The 23,820-nt window shown below is 41.1% G+C and overlaps 3 protein-coding genes across 6 annotated transcripts; all 3 read left to right on the top strand.

Moving 5' to 3' along the window:
* Positions 1-94: 94 nt before the first annotated feature.
* Positions 95-11,290, top strand: LOC121853409 (actin-3, muscle-specific-like). 4 transcript variants are annotated; one of them, XM_042347502.1, is made up of 3 exons: positions 95-125; positions 4,288-4,495; positions 10,235-11,290. In XM_042347502.1, exons 2-3 carry the CDS (start codon positions 4,306-4,308, stop codon positions 11,173-11,175), a joined length of 1,131 nt encoding a protein of 376 aa, XP_042203436.1. In that variant the 5' UTR covers positions 95-125; positions 4,288-4,305; the 3' UTR covers positions 11,176-11,290. The 4 variants fall into 4 exon arrangements, with proteins under 4 accessions (XP_042203436.1, XP_042203434.1, XP_042203435.1 ...); XM_042347500.1 differs by lacking the exon at positions 95-125 and adding an exon at positions 2,494-2,562; XM_042347501.1 differs by lacking the exon at positions 95-125 and adding an exon at positions 2,494-2,562 and having other exon boundaries at positions 4,288-4,511; positions 10,251-11,290.
* Positions 713-22,004, top strand: LOC121853412 (actin-57B-like). Its single transcript, XM_042347506.1, has 2 exons — positions 713-762; positions 21,239-22,004. The coding sequence occupies exons 1-2, from the start codon at positions 718-720 to the stop codon at positions 21,953-21,955; spliced, it is 762 nt and encodes a 253-aa protein (XP_042203440.1). The 5' UTR covers positions 713-717; the 3' UTR covers positions 21,956-22,004.
* LOC121853410 (actin, muscle-like) lies at positions 13,569-16,418 on the top strand. The gene is made up of 2 exons (XM_042347504.1): positions 13,569-13,659; positions 15,149-16,418. Exon 2 carries the CDS (start codon positions 15,167-15,169, stop codon positions 16,295-16,297), a length of 1,131 nt encoding a protein of 376 aa, XP_042203438.1. The 5' UTR covers positions 13,569-13,659; positions 15,149-15,166; the 3' UTR covers positions 16,298-16,418.
* Positions 22,005-23,820: the final 1,816 nt, after the last annotated feature.

The following is a 23,820-nucleotide window of genomic DNA, read 5'->3' as shown; positions in this document are numbered from 1 at the left end:
CTACCGATGAGAGAGAATGGCAAGTCTCTAAATCTGCATCGTGGAACTACAACGAGGTATATAAGAGGGGCGAGGCTCGCTCCAACCCCTTAGTGTACTTCTGGCTCAGGATACCTCCAGCTTGTGTATGTAGTCATACCGTTATCCGCGTGAAGCACAACTAATAATACAACTTATATCACTTAGTGTGATATAATTTAATTACTTTTCTTGGTGTTTTCTTTTGAAATCCAACTTAAATAAGCAAAGTAAGTTTCACTTAGTCACTTTCTAATTCCCATCTTAAAACTTAGGAGATACACAATGCATGCACTAATTATTTACAGAATTTCCTATCATTCTAGATCATCACCATGTGTGACGACGAAGCAACAGCTTTGGTTGTGGACAATGGCTCCGGCATGGTCAAGGCTGGCTTCGCCGGCGATGACGCTCCCCGCGCCGTATTTCCCTCCATCGTCGGCCGTCCTCGTCACCAGGGTGTGATGGTCGGTATGGGTCAGAAGGACGCCTACGTCGGTGACGAGGCCCAGAGCAAGCGGGTATCCTGACTCTCAAGTACCCCATCGAGCACGGCATCATCACCAACTGGGACGACATGGAGAAGATCTGGCATCACTCATTCTACAACGAACTGCGTGTGCCCCTGAGGAGTCCCGTCCTCCTCACTGGGGCTCCCCTCAACCCAAGGCCAACCGTGAGAAGATGACCCAGATCATGTTCGAGACCTTCAACACCCCAGCCATGTACGTGGCCATCCAGGCCGTGCTGTCCCTGTACGCCTCTGGTCGTACCACTGGTATCGTGACGGACTCTGGTGACGGGCACCACATCCCCATCTACGAAGGTTATTGTCTCCCCCACGCTATCCTTCGCGTTGACCTGGCTGGTCGTGACTTGACTGCCTACCTGATGAAGATCATGACTGAGCGTGGCTACTCCTTCACCACCACAGCTGAGCGAGAAATCGTTCGTGACATCAAGGAAAAACTCTGTTATGTCGCTCTTGATTTCGAAAGCGAAATGAATGTAGCTGCTGCCTCAGCATCACTCGAAAAGGCCTACGAACTTCCCGACGGTCAGGTCATCACTATTGGCAATGAACGTTTCCGCTGCCCCGAGTCTATGTTCCAGCCTTCCTTCCTGGGTATGGAATCTGTTGGTGTTCACGAGACCGTCTACAACTCCATCATGAGGTGCGACATTGATATCAGGAAGGACCTGTTCGCCAACAACGTCATGTCTGGAGGTACCACCATGTACCCTGGTATTGCTGACCGCATGCAGAAGGAAATCACTGCTCTGGCTCCCTCCACCATCAAGATCAAGATCATTGCTCCTCCCGAGCGTAAGTACTCCGTCTGGATCGGTGGCTCCATCTGGCCTCTGTCCACCTTCCAGGCCATGTGGATCCTGGGAGGGGTACGACGAGTCCAGCGGCATTGTCCACCACTGAGTGCTTCTAGGATTATTACACTCATTGAGTTTGACTTGGTTCTAATGTGAATATATCCTAATGTCCCTGACACCATGTAATATGTTGTATTCCAGATTATATTTAATGTTATATAATAATTTTCATGAGATAAACATATAGTATTTATTAGGTACTTGGCTCCACCATATTTATGTTGTTATTGTTGTTGTTATTGTTGTTCACTTTGTATCTGTATTTTCCTGGCGAAATAAACCATTTCAATTCCACATATTTATAGCACGTTAATTCATAATATCAACGTCCACTTAACAGACAGATTTTCTTCTTTCACTTCTAATGAAAATTTTTACTCTAGTGCACACTCCTGTGCCTTTATTATTGAAGAACAGTAATACATTATGACATGAAAGCCCTATATATAAGGATGAGGGAATAATAACAGAAATATTAATGGGCAAATTTGAGGGCAGGAGGGCCAGGGGAAGGCAGAGACTGGGATGGATGAAAGAAATGAAAAAATGCGTCCCAAGATACAAATCTATAGGATTGGTAAAACAGCTCGAGAACGTTTAGAGTGGAGGACTGTGATCGCCAACCTTTAGATATGAGGAATGCGTCATGATTGATTGAACATAGAATAAAGAATTCAAATTAAGAAAATATTAAAGTAAACTTTCAAGCGGGATATGTTGACACACGCCATCGGATGACCGTGATGGTATCTTGTGCGTCTTTTCAAGTCGACAAGTTCTTGACAGCTAAATATGATTCAAAGAAACACAGTGACGACCACCTGTCCGCTTGTCTATCATGACCCTTATATGTTGTTTGTAGCCTGAGGGTGACCACAGTGTTAAAACATAACAAAACCTTACACAAACACAGCGCTAAAATCTTACGTGATCGATACTGATCAAACATGATCATTTTTTTTAACTAAATGTGTAGAGGATGAGTCTTAGGAGTTATTTATGTGATCAATTAGCCAACTCAGCCTAGCATACCTCTGCTGAGAAAGAATTAGAGGAGTTTTAGTTCGTATCACTAAAGGGAGGAGGTATATAAGAGGGGTGAAGCTCAGTCCAGCCTTAGTGTACTTCTGACTCAGGATACCTCCAGCTTGTGTACGTGGCTGTGTGGTGACTCTGTGAACTAACTTGTGACTTTACAGTAACTGGGAAGTGTAGTTCATGTGTAGCGCATTTATACATCATAGATATATTTGTTATAACGATATTCACTTGAGGAAAATTAGTATTATACCATGCACGGGTTATACTCAACTTACAATTACTTATAAATATTTTCCATGAACAAACCGGATCCACTAAAAACTGAATTAAAGAGAAATCTCAAAATAAGATAAATATTCGCGTTAATCAAGTTTGTAACAACTTATGTTTCTGGTGGACATTAATATTACGACCACTACTGTTATCACATTTTTATACTTCACACTGTAATAATGTATAACTTACTCTCTTTTAGCGGGTTAAGTGGTCAAAGTAGTTAATTTATCCCCAGGAAATAGATTGCCTTTACTCTTTTATAGGAATGTTACTCAGTTTGATAGGAAACTCCAACTTCGTTTAGTATTGAGAATCTGCTTCACTACAGTATATACTTCTTGTCGCTAATCTCATGTAGTTACTCCTACAGGATGACGTAATATAGGGATCTTACTCATGAGATAATTAAGAAAATCATAAACTTGAGGACATCTTAATAACCACACTGTGTCACCAACAATTAATGACTACAGCGAAGTAATTACCAGTTGATAGTTTGCAGATTCAAGATATTTCATCATAAGTTTTCAGTACCGAAATTTATCGATCGGTCCTAATTACCCTGAATGATATGGTCATAATATAATTACCACATTACCGAATACTGATTCACCTTTAAGCTTTGAGTCTTTTTGGAAGCCCTGACACTATAAAGGGATTAATGTACACTTGTTTTTCATAACCGGCTCGCAGAACTCTGACTCCACCATCGGGAAGTATTTTTTAATCTATAAAACAAAAACACAAGGGCCAATAAGACTTTAATTTATTCTACATCTGTTGAGACAAAATACAAACATTAATCATCCAGTTACATGTATATTTCTACTCATGATAAAGATAAGTCGTCACCTTTCTTTATTCAATTGAAGCATTCAGGCGAGGATTCTTACCAACGAACACATCGCATTTTTTTTCCACAGGCAATTTTATAATAGAAACATTGCACTATTTCAGTCAAACTAATCCTGGCATGAGCTTAGTGAAGTTGTTAATGTAGTTTTTGCAGTAAGTACACTTTAACTTCCATGAACATTTTCACTGTTGCTATTTTAAATTTTCGACATCTGTGTTATAATATATGTTACGTTAAGTTTGGTTACAGTAGGTTAATTAAGCAAGATTTAGTTGTGTTTAATTTGCGTTTAGTACTGCGATTCATTTACTTATCTTCTATACTATAGATAAGGATATAACTATTTCGAATACTTCGCAGTAATATCTGACAGCAGTAGCGGGCCAGTGGGCTCAACACACCATAACAAGATTATTACATATTCATTTATAACTAACTTCGACAGACAGAGCTATTTCTGATCCTCATTTAAGCTTTATGTTTATACAAATTGTCTCCACAGAATCTGTAACATCATTAATAACCAATGTACAGGAGGAACAGACAAATCCTGCAACAATCTTTTAAAATAAAATATCAACTGTTATATCCCATTACAAGATAAATTGGGTAATGGATAGCTCATGCATTACTAGAAATATATAAACAACATTTCAGAGAATAAAGAGCTCAAGAATATATTACTACCTTCATTATTTTCACAGGCATTCTACACCACCATCATGTGTGACGACGAAGCTAATGCCCTGGTTGTGGACAATGGCTCCGGCATGGTGAAGGCTGGCTTCGCCGGCGACGACGCTCCCCGTACCGTATTCCCCTCCATCGTCGGCCGTCCTCGTCACCAGGGTGTGATGGTCGGTATGGGTCAGAAGGACGCCTACGTCGGTGATGAGGCCCAGAGCAAGCGAGGTATCCTGACTCTCAAGTACCCCATCGAACATGGCATCATCACCAACTGGACATGGAGAAGATTTGGCATCACACCTTCTACAACGAACTGCGAGTTGCCCTGAGGTCCCCGTCCTCCTCACTGAGGCTCCCTCAACCCCAAGGCCAACCGTGAGAAGATGAATCATGTTTGAAACTTTCAGCGGTCCTGCCATGTACGTGGCATCCAGGCCGTGCTGCTGTCCCTGTACGCCTCTGGTCGTACCACAGGTATCGTAACGGACTCTGGTGACGGTGTCACCCACACCGTCCCCATCTACGAAGGTTATTGTCTCCCCGCATATCCTTCGTGTTGACCTGGCTGGCCGTGACTTGACTGCCTACCTGATGAAGATCATGACTGAGCGTGGTTATTCCTTCACCACCACTGCTGAGCGAGAAATCGTTCGTGACATCAAGGAGAAACTCTGTTATGTCGCACTCGACTTCGAAACAGAGATGAGTGTTGCTGCTGCTTCAACATCCCTCGAAAAGTCCTACGAACTTCCCGACGGTCAGGTCATCACCATCGGCAACGAACGTTTCCGTTTTGAGTCTATGTTCCAGCCTTCCTTCCTGGGTATGGAATCTGTTGGTCTCCACGAGACCGTCTACAACTCCATCATGAGGTGCGACATTGATATCAGGAAGGACCTGTTCGCCAACAACGTCATGTCTGGTACCACCATGTACCCTGGTATTGCTGACCGCATGCAGAAAGAACTAACTGCTCTGGCTCCCTCCACTATCAAGATCAAGATCATTGCTCCTCCCGAGCGTAAGTACTCCGTATGGATCGGTGGCTCCATCCTGGCCTCACTGTCCACCTTCCAGGCCATGTGGATCACGGAGGGAGTACGACGAGTCCGGCAGCATTGTCCACCGCAAGTGCTTCTAAATACTCAAAGAAATGCGTCCTAATTTTCCTGATCACAAACATTTCTTATTCTCCTAAATACTTGTTCAAATTCAAAGAGGTTATGTTAAAAAATATTAATAAAGAAGTTAAAATGAATAGTGTTATTATAGTTTTTTTATACTTTGGATATATATATATATATATATATATATATATATATATATATATATATATATATATATATATATATATATATATATATATATACACTATGCTGGATTTGGGTGATGACAAAGGTGTGAATTGAGATGCAACACACCGTTTCAACATGAACGAACATAATTTGGCTTCAATTTTGCTACCACTGTTGTCGTTATGATATGTAAAGTGTCTGTTAAATGTAAAAATTAAATCAATACTTATGAAAAAATATAAAACTGAAATAGCACGTCGAGTGTGTAAATGGGACGAATGCAGGAGATCTTAGGTTAAAGCACAAAATCTTATTGTTTTGTCAAGGAAACTCAATTGGAAGTTCTCTAGTAAAAAAACATCAAGAAGAGATGAGAGACTACCCAAGAGAAAAGAAAATACCAGGATAAATATAATATAATAAATGATTAGAATATGTAAGAGGTGTTTGTTGGTGTTTGGTGAGTTGGAAGACTTAAACAAAGTTATTGACGAATCCTGTGGGAGAAAATTTCATCATACAAGTGATTGATACAAACTAATGATCAGTCGGGAATCAGAAAAGGGTCCTCGTGAAGTATAGCAACAGGCAGGACTCACTAAGGGGTCCTCATGACACAGAACAACAGGCAGGACTCACTAAGGGGTCCTCATGACACAGAACAACAGGTAGGACTCACTAAGGGGTCCTCATGACACAGAACAACAGGCAGGGCTCACTAAGGGGTCCTCATGACACGGAACAACAGGCAGGACTCACTAAGGGTCCTCATGACACAGAACAACAGGCAGGACTCACTAAGGGTCCTCATGACACGAACAACAGGTACAGGACTCACTAAGGGGTCCTCATGACACAGAAAACAGGCAGGACTCACTAAGGGGTCCTCATGACACAGAACAACAGGTAGGACTCACTAAGGGGTCCTCATGACACAGAACAACAGGCAGGACTCACTAAGGGGTCCCTCATGACACAGAACAACAGGTAGGACTCACTAAGGGGTCCTCATGACACAGAACAACAGGCAGGACTCACTAAGGGGTCCTCATGACACGGAACAACAGGCAGGACTCACTAAGGGTCCTCATGACACAGAACAACAGGCAGGACTCACTAGAGGTCCTCATGACACAGAACAACAGGCAGGACTCACTAAGGGGTCCTCATGACACAGAACAACAGGTAGGACTCACTAAGGGGTCCTCATGACACAGAACAACAGGCAGGACTCACTAAGGGGTCCTCATGACACAGAACAACAGGCAGGACTCACTAGGGGTCCTCTCATGACACAGGAACAACAGGCAGGACTCACTAAGGGGTCCTCATGCCAGACAACAGGCAGAACTCACTAGGGTCCTCATGACACAGAACAACAGGCAGGACTCACTAAGGGGTCCTCATGACACAGAACAACAGGCAGGACTCACTAAGGGGTCCTCATGACACAGAACAACAGGCAGGACTCACTAAGGGTCCTCATGACACAGAACAACAGGCAGGACTCACTAGGGGTCCTCGTGACACAGAACAACAGGCAGGACTCACTAAGGGGTCCTCATGACACAGAACAACAGGCAGGACTCACTAAGGGGTCCTCATGACACAGAACAACAGGCAGGACTCACTAAGGGGTCCTCATGGCACAGAACAACAGGCAGGACTCACTAGGGGTCCTCATGACACAGAACAACAGGCAGGACTCACTAAGGGGTCCTCATGACACAGAACAACAGGCAGGACTCACTAAGGGGTCCTCATGACACAGAACAACAGGCAGGACTCACTAAGGGTCCTCATGACACAGAACAACAGGCAGGACTCACTGGGGTCCTCATGACACAGAACAACAGACAGGACTCACTAAGGGTCCTCATGACACAGAACAACAGGCAGGACTCACTAAGGGGTCCTCATGACACAGAACAACAGGCAGGACTCACTAAGGGGTCCTCATGACACAGAACAACAGGCAGGACTCACTAAGGGGTCCTCATGACACAGAACAACAGGCAGGACTCACTAAGGGGTCCTCATGACACAGAACAACAGGCAGGACTCACTAAGGGTCCTCATGACACAGAAACAACAGGCAGGACTCACTAGGGGTCCTCATGACACAGAACAACAGGCAGGACTCACTAAGGGTCCTCATGACACAGAACAACAGGCAGGACTCACTAAGGGGTCCTCATGACACAGAACAACAGGCAGGACTCACTAAGGGGTCCTCATGACACAGAACAACAGGCAGGACTCACTAAGGGGTCCTCATGATACAGAACAACAGGCAGGACTCACTAAGGGGTCTTCATGACACAGAACAACAAGCAGGACTCACTAAGGGGTCCTGGTGTCCGGGAGATCCCTTAGCAACGCTTAATGCAGATTTCCCTCAGATTTTTTTTACCCACGTTCTTTCGCCCTGTTCAGTATGATGCAATGTCTAGTGTAAAATTATTAAGATTATTGTAATCATACAATTATTCACCTTCCATCACTCATTCTATAATAAGTAAAGTACATAGAGTACATACCAAAAGGAAAACGATCTGAAAATTGCCTCTAATGATTTAAGGCGACTGGAATCAATATAACTTTTCATTGCATTCTATATTAATCACAACCATAAAATATTCGTTTTGATAAATCACAGGAAATGATACAGTTATTTGTCGATATAATGTTGAGGCTGTTGGTGTTAAATGCTATCAAATGATATTTATATTAGTTACTCTTATAAACCCGGTACCATTAAAAAAACAAATTACAAACCAAATTCTACTACAAATATTTACAATTTTATTATCAAAACGTGACAATGTTTATTAATAGTAATATTCCTTAGATTGTCTTTGAAATGTTAATAATAGCTACATACTGTGAAGGAATAATACTCCTCGTCATAATATTTAAAGCAAGCAAGCAGTCATTGTTGACACGCTTCATCTGAGTCGAATATCAAGATGAAATCTTGATTGTCTTTTAAAGATGGCAAGGCTCTTGACAGCTAAATATGGCTCAAAGAGGCGAAGTGAAGACGATTCTCCCCTTTACCCGGCATGAACCTTATGGCTACTAATGGGTGAAGGAGATCACTGTGTCAACATACCATAAAACCTTAAACAAACAACGAGCTAAAGTCTTGCATGATCAATACTAATTAAAACTAGAATAAGACTTTTAAGTACAGTTTGTGAGGGAGAGAGGATGAGTCTTATGATATATTTACATCCCCATTTGGTCAACTCAATCTCGAACACAAATGAATAGAAAGAATTAGAAGACTTTTACTCTGCATGATGGGACAAGAGAGAGAGGTATATAAGAGGGGTGAAGCTCAGTCCAGCCTTAGTGTACTTCTCACTCAGGATACCTCCAGCTTGTGTACGTGGCTGTGTGGTGACTCTGTGAACTAACTTGTGACTTTACAGTAACTGGGAAGTGTAGACTTATTTGTAATACTGCCACCCATAACATATGCATTAAGTTAGTCATGACGTGAAGGACAGCGATATATTGTAGAACATGGCAATAGAAGACAGGCTAGACTTCTTGCCAAAATTCTCCGATCGTAAGGAAGTGTAAAATGAAAGTCTCGTGTTATAAAGAATGAGACACGAAAGTCTTATGATTATAGCGACTTGTCATGTGTTTGAGTATTGGCCAATGAAGACCATAATGATAATCACTAGACCAGAGGATTGCTCCTTGATCTACCAAACCTCTAACAACTTATAAACAAAATTTGGGTCAATAAATATTATGATAACTATTAAAAAGTTATTCATAAAAATTAAGCAACTTTATTCATGAACTTAGTTATCTAGTTCCCACATAGAGAGATAGTGTAAACAATATTGACCATTAAGTGCCGGGACTCGAACCTGGACCACCAAAGTTTGGCAGTCAGGCAGCCATGGTGAGAATTATAATAAAACCAAACAACTGAAACTATTTCTACACGGCAAAGATAAAGATTTGTTCTAAAATATAAAGAAAATATACAGTTGCACAGAAACAATAACTAATATGTTGTTTAGCGAGTGGCGCTTCTATATATATGTTAAAAATTGTTTTGTCTCACTTTGCTAAACGAACTAAATATAAAGTAATGTAAACACAAAATATATAATATCCATTGACCCACTTTTAATACCTCGCTCATGGAAGAACACTGAGAGATTATAAGGAAATACCCTCCACTTCTATAATACATTATTATGTATCATGGCAGGAAACATACTTTCATTACTTGAATTAAGAATATGATCTATTGGTTATAATTTGCATCTCTGAAAAATATGAATAAATAATAAAGTATTAAAATTTTTAAAATAATTTCATATTTTATGCAAATAATTCTAGGAATTTAACGTACATGAAATATTAGATAACGTAATTGTTAGTACGACAATCAGGTGTTGATAACTATTGTCATTATTAATATTTTCACAGGCATTCTAAACCACCACCATGTGTGACGACGAAGCTAATGCCCTGGTTGTGGACAATGGCTCCGGCATGGTCAAGGCTGGCTTCGCCGGCGACGACGCTCCCCGTACCGTATTCCCCTCCATCGTCGGCCGCCCTCGTCACCAGGGTGTGATGGTCGGTATGGGTCAGAAGGACGCCTACGTCGGTGACGAGGCCCAGAGCAAGCGAGGTATCCTGACTCTCAAGTACCCCATCGAGCACGGCATCATCACCAACTGGGACGACATGGAGAAGATCTGGCATCACTCCTTCTACAACGAACTCCGTGTTGCCCCTGAGGAGTCCCCCGTCCTCCTCACTGAGGCTCCCCTCAACCCCAAGGCCAACCGTGAGAAGATGACCCAGATCATGTTTGAAACCTTCAACACCCCTGCCATGTACGTGGCCATCCAGGCCGTGTTGTCCCTGTACGCCTCTGGTCGTACCACAGGTATCGTGACGGACTCTGGTGACGGTGTCACCCACACCGTCCCCATCTACGAAGGTTATTGTCTCCCCCACGCTATTCTTCGTGTTGACCTGGCTGGCCGTGACTTGACTGCCTACCTGATGAAGATCATGACTGAGCGTGGTTATTCCTTTACCACCACGGCTGAGCGAGAAATCGTTCGTGACATCAAGGAGAAACTCTGTTATGTCGCCCTCGACTTCGAAAATGAAATGAATGTTGCTGCTGCTTCAACATCCCTTGAAAAGTCCTACGAGCTTCCCGACGGTCAGGTCATCACCATCGGCAACGAACGTTTCCGCTGTCCTGAATCTATGTTCCAGCCTTCCTTCCTGGGTATGGAATCTGTTGGTCTCCACGAGACCGTCTACAACTCCATCATGAGGTGCGACATTGATATCAGGAAGGACTTGTTCGCCAACAACGTCATGTCTGGTGGTACCACCATGTACCCTGGTATTGCTGACCGCATGCAGAAGGAACTTACTGCTCTGGCTCCCTCCACTATTAAGATCAAGATCATTGCTCCTCCCGAGCGTAAGTACTCCGTCTGGATCGGTGGCTCCATCTTGGCTTCTCTGTCCACCTTCCAGGCCATGTGGATCACCAAGGATGAGTACGACGAATCCGGCCCCGGCATTGTCCACCGCAAGTGCTTCTAAATAACTTACATTCTCGTGTCTGATTCTTTCCTACTGTTCACATCTTACCGTGTTTTTATTGTTCAAATTTAATGGGTAAAGTTGGAAATCTATTAATAAAAAAAATATTCTGAAAGGTGTCTCTTTCCACTGTAATACAAACTCTCTTTACATGTACTATCTCGTCTAAACCATATCTTGAGTACATCTATCTTGTTTACACCTAATGTCTCACATATTCTACCATCAATCATCGCCATCACATTTTACCTCACAACAACACTCAAACCGAAACTCTCCGGTCATTCACTGACGCTACTGCTTCCCGTATTCCCTCTCTCCTCGCTACAGATGCATCTCTTATCCTTTCTTCCATATCCTTCTTGGTCTTTCCCTCTCTGAATGCTCCTCTGAATTTCACAGCTGTTTAGTAATATCTAACCCAAATTCTCACTATAAATCCTCATCTTAGTTTCTTCTGACACATTTATCTCTCTAAGTCTATATTTCCATTCATTTATCACCTGTTTTCCCTCTCTATTACATTTTAGATCACGTTTGATTAAAATTGCACCCCTTACCATTATTCAATATTTCCCATATAACATGAAAATTAGTAAACATAAATGACAAGAAACTGAATGAACATAAATAACATGAAACTGAATGAACATAAATAACATGAAACTGAATGAACATAAATGACATGAAACCGAGTAAACATATAGTAACAAAAAAAAAATTTAATGACTTAGAAAATATCACCGAGTCGATCAACAGATAAAAAAACAAAAAATCTCAGAAACTTAAAAACTATTCTAATATAATGAAAACGTGTTGCCATCAAAAGCTAAAGTCCTTTATAAGAGTATCCAAGAGTCCTCCATTTAATAGGTGAATCAACATTAAATAAGCTCCAGACTTTAATATCCAAGTAGTCTGATGTTGAAATTTCTCTACGTTCTTCACCTTCTTTCATTGGAGTTTCATACACCTAACCTAACCGAAGTTCTGTTTGTGGTAGGAATAAGCTGAAAATAGTTATCTCCACTACTGATTACATTCTCTATATATCATCATCTAAAGGAGAGCAGCTTATTGTTGTTGATTAATGTATTTATTTATTCTTGCTGATTCATGTGGCCTATGAGAGCTATGGGGCTTAGACCAAGATCTACCTTCCTAGACCGAGACCAAGACCTGCCTTTCGAGACCGAGACCAGGACCTGCCTTTCGAGACCAGGACCAAGACCTGCCTTGCGAGACCGAGACCTTCAGAAGTCGAGAGCAGGACCAAGACCAGTGGTGATCAAATGACTAATAATTTTAATCAAATACAAGTCACATTACTCGCTGATAGGGTAATTAATTACTTGTATCAAAAAGTGAATACTGTACAATATACACTACTAATTATTTTCTGGTTTAATTATTAATATATTTAAAGGTTTACTTAAATGACTAAATAAACTTGAAGAGTTGATCATATGATTATAGTTTTGAGTATTTATTAAAAATATATTTCTCATTCACATTGCACTGCTTAATATCAACACTGAAGTATGTAAATACTCCCGAGAATGTTTAGGAACACCCAAATTAGGGAAGGGTCGACCCCATTGTCTGAAATAGGAGGAACTATTTGCAAAACATGATGTCATCTTTGACCTTGGCACAGCAGACGACAGTAAAACCCAAGCATCTGGTTACACAAATGGTTTTGTTGTGAAGATCGTGTTGAAATGAATCAATGTGAAAAATATATTTTGAAGAAAAAGAACAAAAAAAATTCAATAATACCAAATTGAAAAAAAAAATACATTAAAACACTGATATAAACAAGAGGAAAACTCTCGAGTGACCCGGAATTAGCGGGGTGTAAGAAACAAGGTAAAATGACCGCTTTATTTGCCTCCAAACACCAGACAATATTTATAGATTCCCTATTAACCAACGGTGTTATTTATAACGTATCTTCAAACATTCAATAATATATGTAACTTGTTAAAATAAAGTAAACCTTCGTGTTAACATTTACAACTATCACACGGAACATGTGGATACACGTCATCTGAGGCCAACATCAAGATGGTATGTTCTATGTCTTTTAAAACAGATAATTTCTTGACAGCTAAATATGATTCAAAGAGACGAAGTGTCGACGAGTCTGTCCTCTATCCAACATGAACCTTATGGCTAATATTGCCTGAAGGAGATCACTGTGTCAACATACCATAAAACCTTAAACAAACAAAGAGCTTAAGTCTTGCATGATCAATACTAATGTAAACTAATCAAGGGTTTTATGTACAGTGTGTGTGCGGGAGGATGAGTCTTATGATATATTTACATCCCCATTTGGTCAACTCAATCTCGGACACAAATGATTAGAAAGAATCAGAAGACTTTTACTCTGCATGATGGGACAAGAGAGAGAGGTATATAAGAGGGGTGAAGCTCAGTCCAGCCTTAGTGTACTTCTCACTCAGGATACCTCCAGCTTGTGTACGTGGCTGTGTGGTGACTCTGTGAACTAACTTGTGACTTTACAGTAACTGGGAAGTGTAGCTTATGTGTAGTACTTCCACAAAAAACATGTGCATTACGTTAGTCATGACGTGAAGGACAAGTAACAGTATGGCCTTTACATTATAGTCTGAAATCATAACAGAGTGTTAAATGAAAGTCGAATTTGCTCCGAGAATAAGAAACAAAAACTCGCATGTTTCTAATAAATTACCATGGAGAAAATTTCTGTTGGTCATGAATATTATCGTTACTTTTAAAAGCGCAGATTTTGTTGTTGATTATCACGGCCATTCTCAAGGTAATCGTTTAATTAATAAGAATACACATCTTCAAGTGTGGAAACCTACTATATGCTGTCTCAAGTTACACCTCACCTTATGCTAAACGGAGGAGATATACATTATTAATCTTGACTCGTTATATATATATGGATATTTTATAGCTTTGCTCTCTGCATATTTTCTAACACCAAAAACTGCTCAGAGATAAATTTCAGGTATTAGCAAGGCCAATAATCTTTATTCAATGCATCATTTTAATCGACAGAAGGCAATTTTTTTTTTAAAGTATGAAGGAAAACTGTAGCTTATTAAAAAAAAATTACTGCGATATGCAAAAAACAAAACAGAGATAACCACAACATATAAAATACAATATATTTATCGGGAAGTGAGGCCACCGCTGCCCCCTGAGAGTTGATAGTCCAGTTCTATCACAGGAATCTATGTCAGTACTTGTGGATATATTCGGATTTGGGTACTATTTTCAATTCATTTATGATAGTCTGTTCCATAACGTGATGATGACCTGCGAAGAAATAACAAGTACGAAAACTGCAGATTACTGATTTAATTACCACCACCAAATAAACACTAGATACCTGAGTAATTGTTGACGTCTCTGTACTAAATTGATTGAAAGAAGACGATTAAAATACGGTATAATCGCCAGTGTTGTGATTTGTTGTTTACTTGCTAACAATTGGCAGGTATTTGCTTAGGGAAGACAACTGAGTTTAGCTTGGGCAAGAAGAGTAAATATGTTAGAAAATATATGTGGTCAGGTTACACTGGGCTACCGGTATTTGTACATGTGAACAACCATAAGCAGTGTATTAAGTGCAAACCATTAAAAAAAAAAGAGGACATGGAGAGCTAATTAAGATATAATTAACTGAATATTTCGATTCTCGTAATGTTTGAAATCATTCAATATCTCCCGGGAAACAAACATTAACTTTAACATTTAGTATATGAAAAATCTGATTATATAATGCCCAAACCAAGTGAGACAGTGCTAATGTAGTAAATAACTATATGGCACTTCCCGAGAACACAACTAACCGATATTTTCTAGTTCCAGTAAAATTTATTCTAAGAGATGTAATTTAAGTGTGATACATAATATAACATACAAAAAATCATGGTCTATAAATGGTTGCTTATAACTACCGTTATTTTCACAGGCATTCTAAACCACCATCATGTGTGACGACGATGCTAATGCCCTGGTTGTGGACAATGGCTCCGGCATGGTCAAGGCTGGCTTCGCCGGCGACGACGCTCCCCGTACCGTATTCCCCTCCATCGTCGGCCGTCCTCGTCACCAGGGTGTGATGGTCGGTATGGGTCAGAAGGACGCCTACGTCGGTGACGAGGCCCAGAGCAAGCGAGGTATCCTGACTCTCAAGTACCCCATCGAGCACGGCATCATCACCAACTGGGACGACATGGAGAAGATCTGGCATCACTCCTTCTACAACGAACTGCGTGTTGCCCCTGAGGAGTCCCCTGTCCTCCTCACTGAGGCTCCCCTCAACCCCAAGGCCAACCGTGAGAAGATGACCCAGATCATGTTTGAAACCTTCAGCACCCCAGCCATGTACGTGGCCATCCAGGCCGTGCTGTCCCTGTACGCCTCTGGTCGTACCACTGGTATCGTGACGGACTCTGGTGATGGTGTGACCCACACCGTCCCCATCTACGAAGGTTATTGTCTCCCCCACGCTATCCTTCGTGTTGACCTGGCTGGCCGTGACTTGACTGCCTACCTGATGAAGATCATGACTGAGCGTGGCTACTCCTTCACCACTACGGCTGAGCGAGAAATCGTTCGTGACATCAAGGAGAAACTTTGCTATGTCGCCCTCGACTTCGAAAATGAAATGAGTGTTGCTGCTGCTTCAACATCCCTTGAAAAATCCTACGAACTTCCCGACGGTCAGGTCATCACCATCGGCAATGAACGTTTCCGTTGCCCCGAGTCTCTGTACCAGCCTTCCTTCCTGGGTATGGAATCTGTTGGTCTCCACGAGACCGTCTACAACTCCATCATGAGGTGCGACATTGATATCAGGAAGGACCTGTTCGCCAACAACGTCATGTCTGGTGGTACCACCATGTACCCTGGTATTGCTGACCGCATGCAGAAGGAAATCACTGCTCTTGCTCCCTCCACTATCAAGATCAAAATCATCGCTCCTCCCGAGCGTAAGTACTCCGTATGGATCGGTGGCTCCATCCTGGCCTCTCTGTCCACCTTCCAGGCCATGTGGATCACCAAGGAGGAGTACGACGAGTCCGGCCCCGGCATTGTCCACCGCAAGTGCTTCTAAATTGCTAAAAATAATGTAACTGGCCTATTTTTATCCCGAATCTTTCCTTTTATTCATGACATCTGTTCAGATGTTTTGGGATATAGTATTGAATTATCAATAAAACGTTCCTTAAATGATACACCGAAATATTATTTGTTTCCTTCTATGTATGTGTGTGTTTATGGGTATGTGTATGTGTGTGTGTGTTTGTGTGTGTGTGTGTGTGTGTGTGTTAAACAACGCCGAAGTCTCTAGTCACTTACCCGGAGACTAGTATACAGTACATAACCTAGTCACTTAATATTTTCAATGCACATTTCAAATTTCTTTAGTTATGAGTTTCTTTTATAAATAACTTCAATGCCACATAAATAGAGTTATATGGGTCAGGAGGATGTCTTTTACTGTCACCGGCGACATAACACAGAAGTCCCTCCAAGAAGTGTTTACGTTAACACATCAGGCAGTAATTGCTTGGCACACGAACACACAAACTACCATGATGACAAAAAAGCACATGACCGTTGATTGGGATATTAGAGAAGAAAGAGGAGGAATGTGAAGGAAGAAGAGGAGAAGTAAAAGGAGAAAATTAAATCAAGGAAAAGGAAAAGGTATTAGAGAAAAGGAGATGTCACTAAAGAGGGAAGATTAAAAGAAAGGAAGACGTGAGGGCTAAAGGAAAAAAAATTATTGAACCTTTAGTGAATGTTTGCTCGGCACATTTTCACCCGTAATATTCATGGGACTTCATAAAGGTTTCACTGTACACCCAGTTAATAACAGTTACAATGAGTGATAAAAAGTATACTTTAATAACAGTACAAGTTGTACCAGACTTGGGGTAAAAATCTTTACTGTATCAACCTGTGGCTGCACAGTCGCAGTCAAAAGTAATCATCCACCCCACATGCGTGGTCTTAGAATTATCCTTAACACCTGTAGAAGGTGGTAAAGATGGTGGATGTAGCTTGACGTTGACGGCCTTAATGACCCTGGCATTTGATAGGCCTAAAGCCCAAACAACCAACCAGGAGGGCGGGTGTCCGGGGAGGTGAAAGTGATGTGTCATATGCACTTAACTTTCCCTTAGTTATCTATGCCTTTACTTGAGGCTCTGGGGAGGAATACAAGTAAGCCTTTGACAGGTAATGTGTCATTAGGCTACATAAGGCGTCTAGCTGATACAACAACATAAGAGAGGAGGGGACTTGGCTTGCTCACCACCAGTAACACTGAACTAGGATGTTACTTGATCACTTCCACCTCTCGCCACTACCGTTCTTGAGGAAAACAAACAATATTTTTAATTTATAAAAAAATAAGAAGGAATTATTGGATAGAATCTGACTTTTCCACCTTGTATAGTGTTTATTTGTTTATTAGAGTTGTAAATATCAATGCGAGGTGATGTGTTGGTAGCTGCAATGGTGTTAGGCCTCTGCTCCACACCCAGCCCAGGATGGACGCTAAAGAATATCGATTGACGAGTCACGGGCAAAATATTGGTTTGCATGCGGCTGGCTACAACGTGTCAGAAATTACAAGGGAGGTTGGGATCACTTTAAGACGTTGGTTAACCCACTGGGAGGAGTCTGAGAACGTGTGAAACCGGCTGCCGTGAGTATTTTTGATGGATATTGGACAGGGTATTGAGATTCTCTACCACCTGTGTTGGTAAATATTAATAATAAATGTGATTTCCATTCTCGTATTCAATATTTCGCCTCATATCAACATTATCATAAATATATAACTACCTCATCTATTATTCTTTCAAGCAAGTTGACCTAAGATAAAATAGTAAAAACAAACTTACATACTCCTTCACTTCCTCCTCATACACGATACATTTTTATTCGGCAGCAAGTTATACAGTAGTTAATTATGGTAGAATTTTTATTACCTCTCAAAGTGTGACAATTTTGATACAATTTACAGACCAGTGACATTTACCTAAGCAATGGCAATTTGACGTTGTTTAGATTCTACACAAGACTCTACAGGGGTAATGAACAAACCTGAAATCATAAACACGAAATATTTTTTTATCTGAATTAACAGTAACTCTTTTTTATCATAACTAACTATAAAAATGATTATTTTGGTAAATCATAGACTTGTGGGCGTCTGTAAGTTGGTAACGTGTCGAATTGTTTTTACGAGTAACATAAATAGTCAGCTGGTCTTACCACAACAACAGCCAATAATCATAAATAATGTGTAAAAAAGTGTTTCTGGTCTTATTAGATAATGAGTATATATATTTGAATTACTTTCAATCAGAGGTAATACAAATTATAAAAACACAATTCCTCAACTACTAATTTGATATATAATGATAAAGTTTGGATTAAATATCAATTATCATAAAAATGTATGAATAAAACTACCACTATTGTATCTATCCCCCTATGATGGGAGACACGGTATTAGGTTTCAGAGCTGATAGTTTAGAATTATACCTGTACATGCACCTTGATGTTCAGATGTTATCTTGACAAAACTTAGACTGGTATTTTTAATTTCCGGACCAAACAAACTTCTTTCCGAAATTGATTTGGCAAACCCGATACTATATATGCACCTTTAAAAACCTAACTATAATTTATAACTTTTTTTCAAGAAATCAGACATTTTGTAGATTGTAATCTAAAAAGCTATAATATTTACAACATGTCTTCAATGACCTGGCAGTATTACAACCTGTCTCGAAATATCTAACAATTGTTCAAAGTTATGAAGATTAAATATTACTAAACTGTAACTTTTATAACAATCAATCAATCAATGTTTTCTCACACCAGCTGATGAGTATGGCAGTATCTCCTCTGTCCTTTTAAGTCGAGAAATTCTTACCAATTAAATATAACTTATAAGACCCAGAGTGATGATGATGAACCACCTCCTTGCCTATCATGATCCTTATGACTGCTGTATAGACTGGAGGTGCTCACAGTGTCAACACCACAAAACCTTAAACAAATACAGAGTCGTCTTACATGACCGGTACTAATGAAACCAGGAATAGATTTTTGGGTTCACTGTATTTATAGAGAGTAAATCTTACGATGTATTTATATTCGTGTGATCAATCAGCCAGCCCAGCCTCATACTGCTGAGAAAGATTAAGATTTTTACTCTGTATCACGGAACAAGAGAGAGGTATATAAGAGGGGTGAAGCTCAGTCCAGCCTTAGTGTACTTCTGGCTCAGGATACCTCCAGCTTGTGTACGTGGCTGTGTGGTGACTCTGTGAACTAACTTGTGACTTTACAATAACTGGGAAGTGTACTGTAGACTTATGTGCAGTACTTCTACTCAAATATCTTTGTACAATTAGTCAAAAACGTTATTCGCATGAAGAAAAATCATTACTATGTTTATAATATATTCTTAAATCATCTAGCTGGCCAATACATTTCATCTTCATTATTATTAACAGAACCTCGATACTGAAAAACCGTGGTCACTCTTAGGCCAAGTGTACCAGGAATACAAATGTACATCTCTTTGCCGAGACACTGGTGTTCAGCACGTCACGTTACGCTCAAGTGAAAATTAGTTGTCCACTTATCTATTCATAATATAACGGCTTCTCTAATAATGTCCGTATTAGTCATATAGACAATTTGTTTAGTGCACTTCCCTAGGAATCTTCCTCGTGGTTATGTTAGGCTCTGTGGGTACAATCCATTTTAAGCTTAAACATAACCAACTCACTTATTTTTCTTGTATTACTAAAGTTACGTGGACATTAATGTATATATGGTGAAATTACACTTATTTCATTTAACCACTTGTGTACGAGGTCTCCTCTCTCCTGAATATAGTCGTTTGGTGTTAGTCAAATATAATATCAAAAGTGTCGTCCCGTAGTGAAGGGGTGAGTGGAGATAGTCTACTAAACCGACTTTCACAGTGTTAACTTAACTGATTTCTCGGGGCTTGATTTTTGTATTGGAGTTGATAAAAAAAATGCATTCGCTTACACACACATTTCTTTTCATATCTAATCCAAGGCGCCACCTATGAAATACTCCTTACTGTAGTCTAACCAGAACTACTTGGCAATGTGTGGCGTCGACCAGCTCAGTGGCGTCATGACAAGGAACAAAACACTGAACTCGTATGACCATTTTCCACTCACCCAAATTATATAGACTGTACCTAACACTTCTCATAAACTAATGATATTATATAAGCAGAGAAAAGGATCTAAATATATGAAATAATATCATTAATTACTAACAACTTCTCCGAGACGGTTATGGAAGTAGGTTGGGTGCTGGTGTGAGAGGAACCACAACCTCAGGGACCAGGTGTCTAAGATATTGTTGGCATCTTCTCTATATTATCATGAGCCTCTTTAAGACGCTTGTAATTACGTCATAGCCGCCATTATTATGATTTGTATCTCATCAGAACAAGAGAGTGACTCGTGTTAGTCTAGGAACGATGGCTGATAAGTGTCTCGGAGCCTTAGGAAGTCAAGGTAGATTGATCCAAAGATTAAAATTTCGCCTGGTCACGTGATTGATCGATTAACTATGCGTGGGATTAAATAACTAACATTATTTTACTTAGAAATGATACATCAACAGGTGAACATAAACTTAAATGAAGGTAATCAATAGAGTAACTTAAAATTAGGTTTAATGAAATGAGGAAAATTTAATTGGCTTCTCGGCTAACTCCTGTTATATTTTTCACTAAGATTCTCGAAAATTTGACTCATAAGCCATAATAATATACGGTATGAAAACACTGATAAAGATAATTTTATATATCATTAACAATATATTTACAATCCATAAAATATGCATAAAAACCCAGGTTGAGAAATAAGTCATGATCTCCCTTATTATTTCTCCGCAGGCATTCTCCGTCCCCATCAGTGGACGCATCTACAGCTCAGAAGATGAAATCATGTTCAGCTGTATGTACGTAGCCATCCAGGCCGTACTGTCCCTGTACGCCTCTGGTCGTACCACAGGTATCGTGACGGACTCTGGTGACGGTGTCACCCACACCGTCCCCATCTACGAAGGTTATTGTCTCCCCCACGCTATCCTTCGTGTTGACCTGGCTGGCCGTGACTTGACTGCCTACCTGATGAAGATCATGACTGAGCGTGGCTACTCCTTCACCACCACAGCTGAGCGAGAAATCGTTCGTGACATCAAGGAGAAACTTTGTTATGTTGCCCTCGACTTTGAAAGCGAAATGAATGTAGCTGCTGCCTCAGCATCACTTGAGAAGTCCTACGAACTTCCCGACGGTCAGGTCATCACCATCGGCAACGAACGTTTCCGTTGCCCCGAGTCTATGTTCCAGCCTTCCTTCCTGGGGATGGAATCTGTTGGTGTTCACGAGACCGTCTACAACTCCATCATGAGGTGCGACATTGATATCAGGAAGGACCTGTTCGCCAACAACGTCATGTCTGGAGGTACCACCATGTACCCTGGTATTGCTGACCGCATGCAGAAGGAACTTACTTCTCTGGCTCCTTCCACCATCAAGATCAAGATCATTGCTCCTCCCGAGCGTAAGTACTCCGTCTGGATCGGTGGCTCCATCCTGGCCTCTCTGTCCACCTTCCAGGCCATGTGGATCACCAAGGAGGAGTACGACGAGTCCGGTCCCGGTATTGTTCACCGCAAGTGCTTCTAAATTGCCACCTCGCTAAAGATCTGTTATTAAAATAAATTTTTTCTTGTGCCTAAATGTTTGATTTTTCAAGAACCTTAATATATAAAACTGAAATTACATTTTTTCTTGGTGAAAGAAAAGTTGGGTGTTCAAGAAAGATTAATCTTAAAATCATAACGAGAATAAAGTTTATCCTTTGTAATATTTAAAATGTAACACATAAGTAAAAATCGAATATATTATTTCTCATGTTAAAAAGATATTCTAAATCGCTGTTGATTCTCAATATGGTTATTCATAATCTACCCTATGGTAAATTAATGAACTTACTAACTTTTAGCCGGGAGCTCAAAGCTGCTGAACATTGAACCGATAAGAAAGCAGCGGTTCAAAACAGAAGGTTATCATTGGTGCAAGAAACATTGAAATAACAATAGCAACGCAAGTGCTTGTTCTCAGGCTGGTGGAACGTACTGCCACCTCCCTCAACTTAAAGCTGCTCTCGTATTGGCTGAATCTTCCAGCGATTTTTCCGTATTGGCCATACAGATGTTCACTTCAGTATATCACCAACAGGTGACGTAACAATGCACTTTTTGAGACGTGAGTTTACCTATAACTCTACATTAAATTTCAAAACTACAAAGAGCTTGGGATAATAATCGTCATTACTTCGAAATTATAGTTGTTACGGAAACTCTAGATATTATACACAGAAATATATGAACAAGAACAGTTACAAGAAGGTATACTATTACTAGGACTCACACACTACCACTTATGACTCACCCAACCCAGCTGGTACAACACAGCTTACACTCCAGTAATCAGCGATCAGAAATACATTCCCTAATACATCCATACAATTCATCTTATTCCGTTAAGAATCACCATATTATAAATTCATAATCCGGTGGAATTTAATGAGATTCGGGGGAAAATTATTCAGCAAAAACATTTATTCTCTCATCTTCAACTACAACTTATTTAACTCGTGTCTGTAGAATTAAACTATGTAATTTCACTTATGTGGTAGTAAAGGTGGAGGGGTCGTGGTAGGGTGGGTGGAGGGGTCGTGGTAGTGAAGGTGGAGGGGTTGTGGTAGTGAGGGTGGAGGGGTCGTCGTAGTGAAGGTGAAGGGGTCGTGGCAGTGAGGGTGGAGGGGTCGTGGTAGTGAGGGTGGAGGGGTCGTGGTAGTGAAGGTGCAGGGGTCGTGGTAGTGAAGGTGTAGGGGTCGTGGTAGTGAGGTGGAGGGTCGTGGAGGTCGTGGTAGTGAAGGTGGAGGGTCAGGTCGTGGTAGTGAGAGGGTCGTGGTAGTGAAGGTGAGAGGGTCGTGGTAGTGAAGGTGGAGTAGTGTGGAGGGGTCGTGGTAGTGTGGAGGGTCGTGGTGGAGGGTCCGTGGTGGTGAAGGTGGAGGTCGTGGTAGTGAAGGTGGAGAGGGTCGTGGTAGTGAAGGTGGAGGGGTCGTGGTGGTGGTGAATGGTAGGAGGTGGGGGTCGGTAGTGAGGTGGAGGGTCGTGGTAGTGAGGGTGAGGGTCGTGGTAGTGAGGAGGTCGTGGTAAGGTGGAGGGTCGTGGTAGTGAGGTGGTCGTGGTAGTGAAGGTAGTGAGGGTCGTGGTAGTGAAGGTGGAGGGGTCGTGGCAGTGAAGGTGAAGGGGTCGTGGTAATGAAGGTGGAGGGGTCGTGGTAGTGAGGGTGGAGGGGTTGTGGTAGTGAGGGTGGAGGGGTCGTGGTAGTAAGGGTGGAGGGGTCGTGGTAGGAGGTAAGGTGTAGAGGTGGAATGTTGAAGGTAAAGGACCACCAGGTAAGAGAGTCCTGTATATATAACTCACCTGCCATAACCACTAAAAATATATGTTGCGTTAGTGTCACTTCACAGTCCAGCC

Source organism: Homarus americanus, unplaced genomic scaffold (genome assembly GCF_018991925.1).
Source record: "Homarus americanus isolate GMGI-L3 unplaced genomic scaffold, GMGI_Hamer_2.0 scaffold4896, whole genome shotgun sequence".
Taxonomy (NCBI): Eukaryota; Metazoa; Arthropoda; class Malacostraca; order Decapoda; family Nephropidae; genus Homarus; species Homarus americanus.
This window is presented reverse-complemented; position numbering and strand designations above follow the sequence as displayed.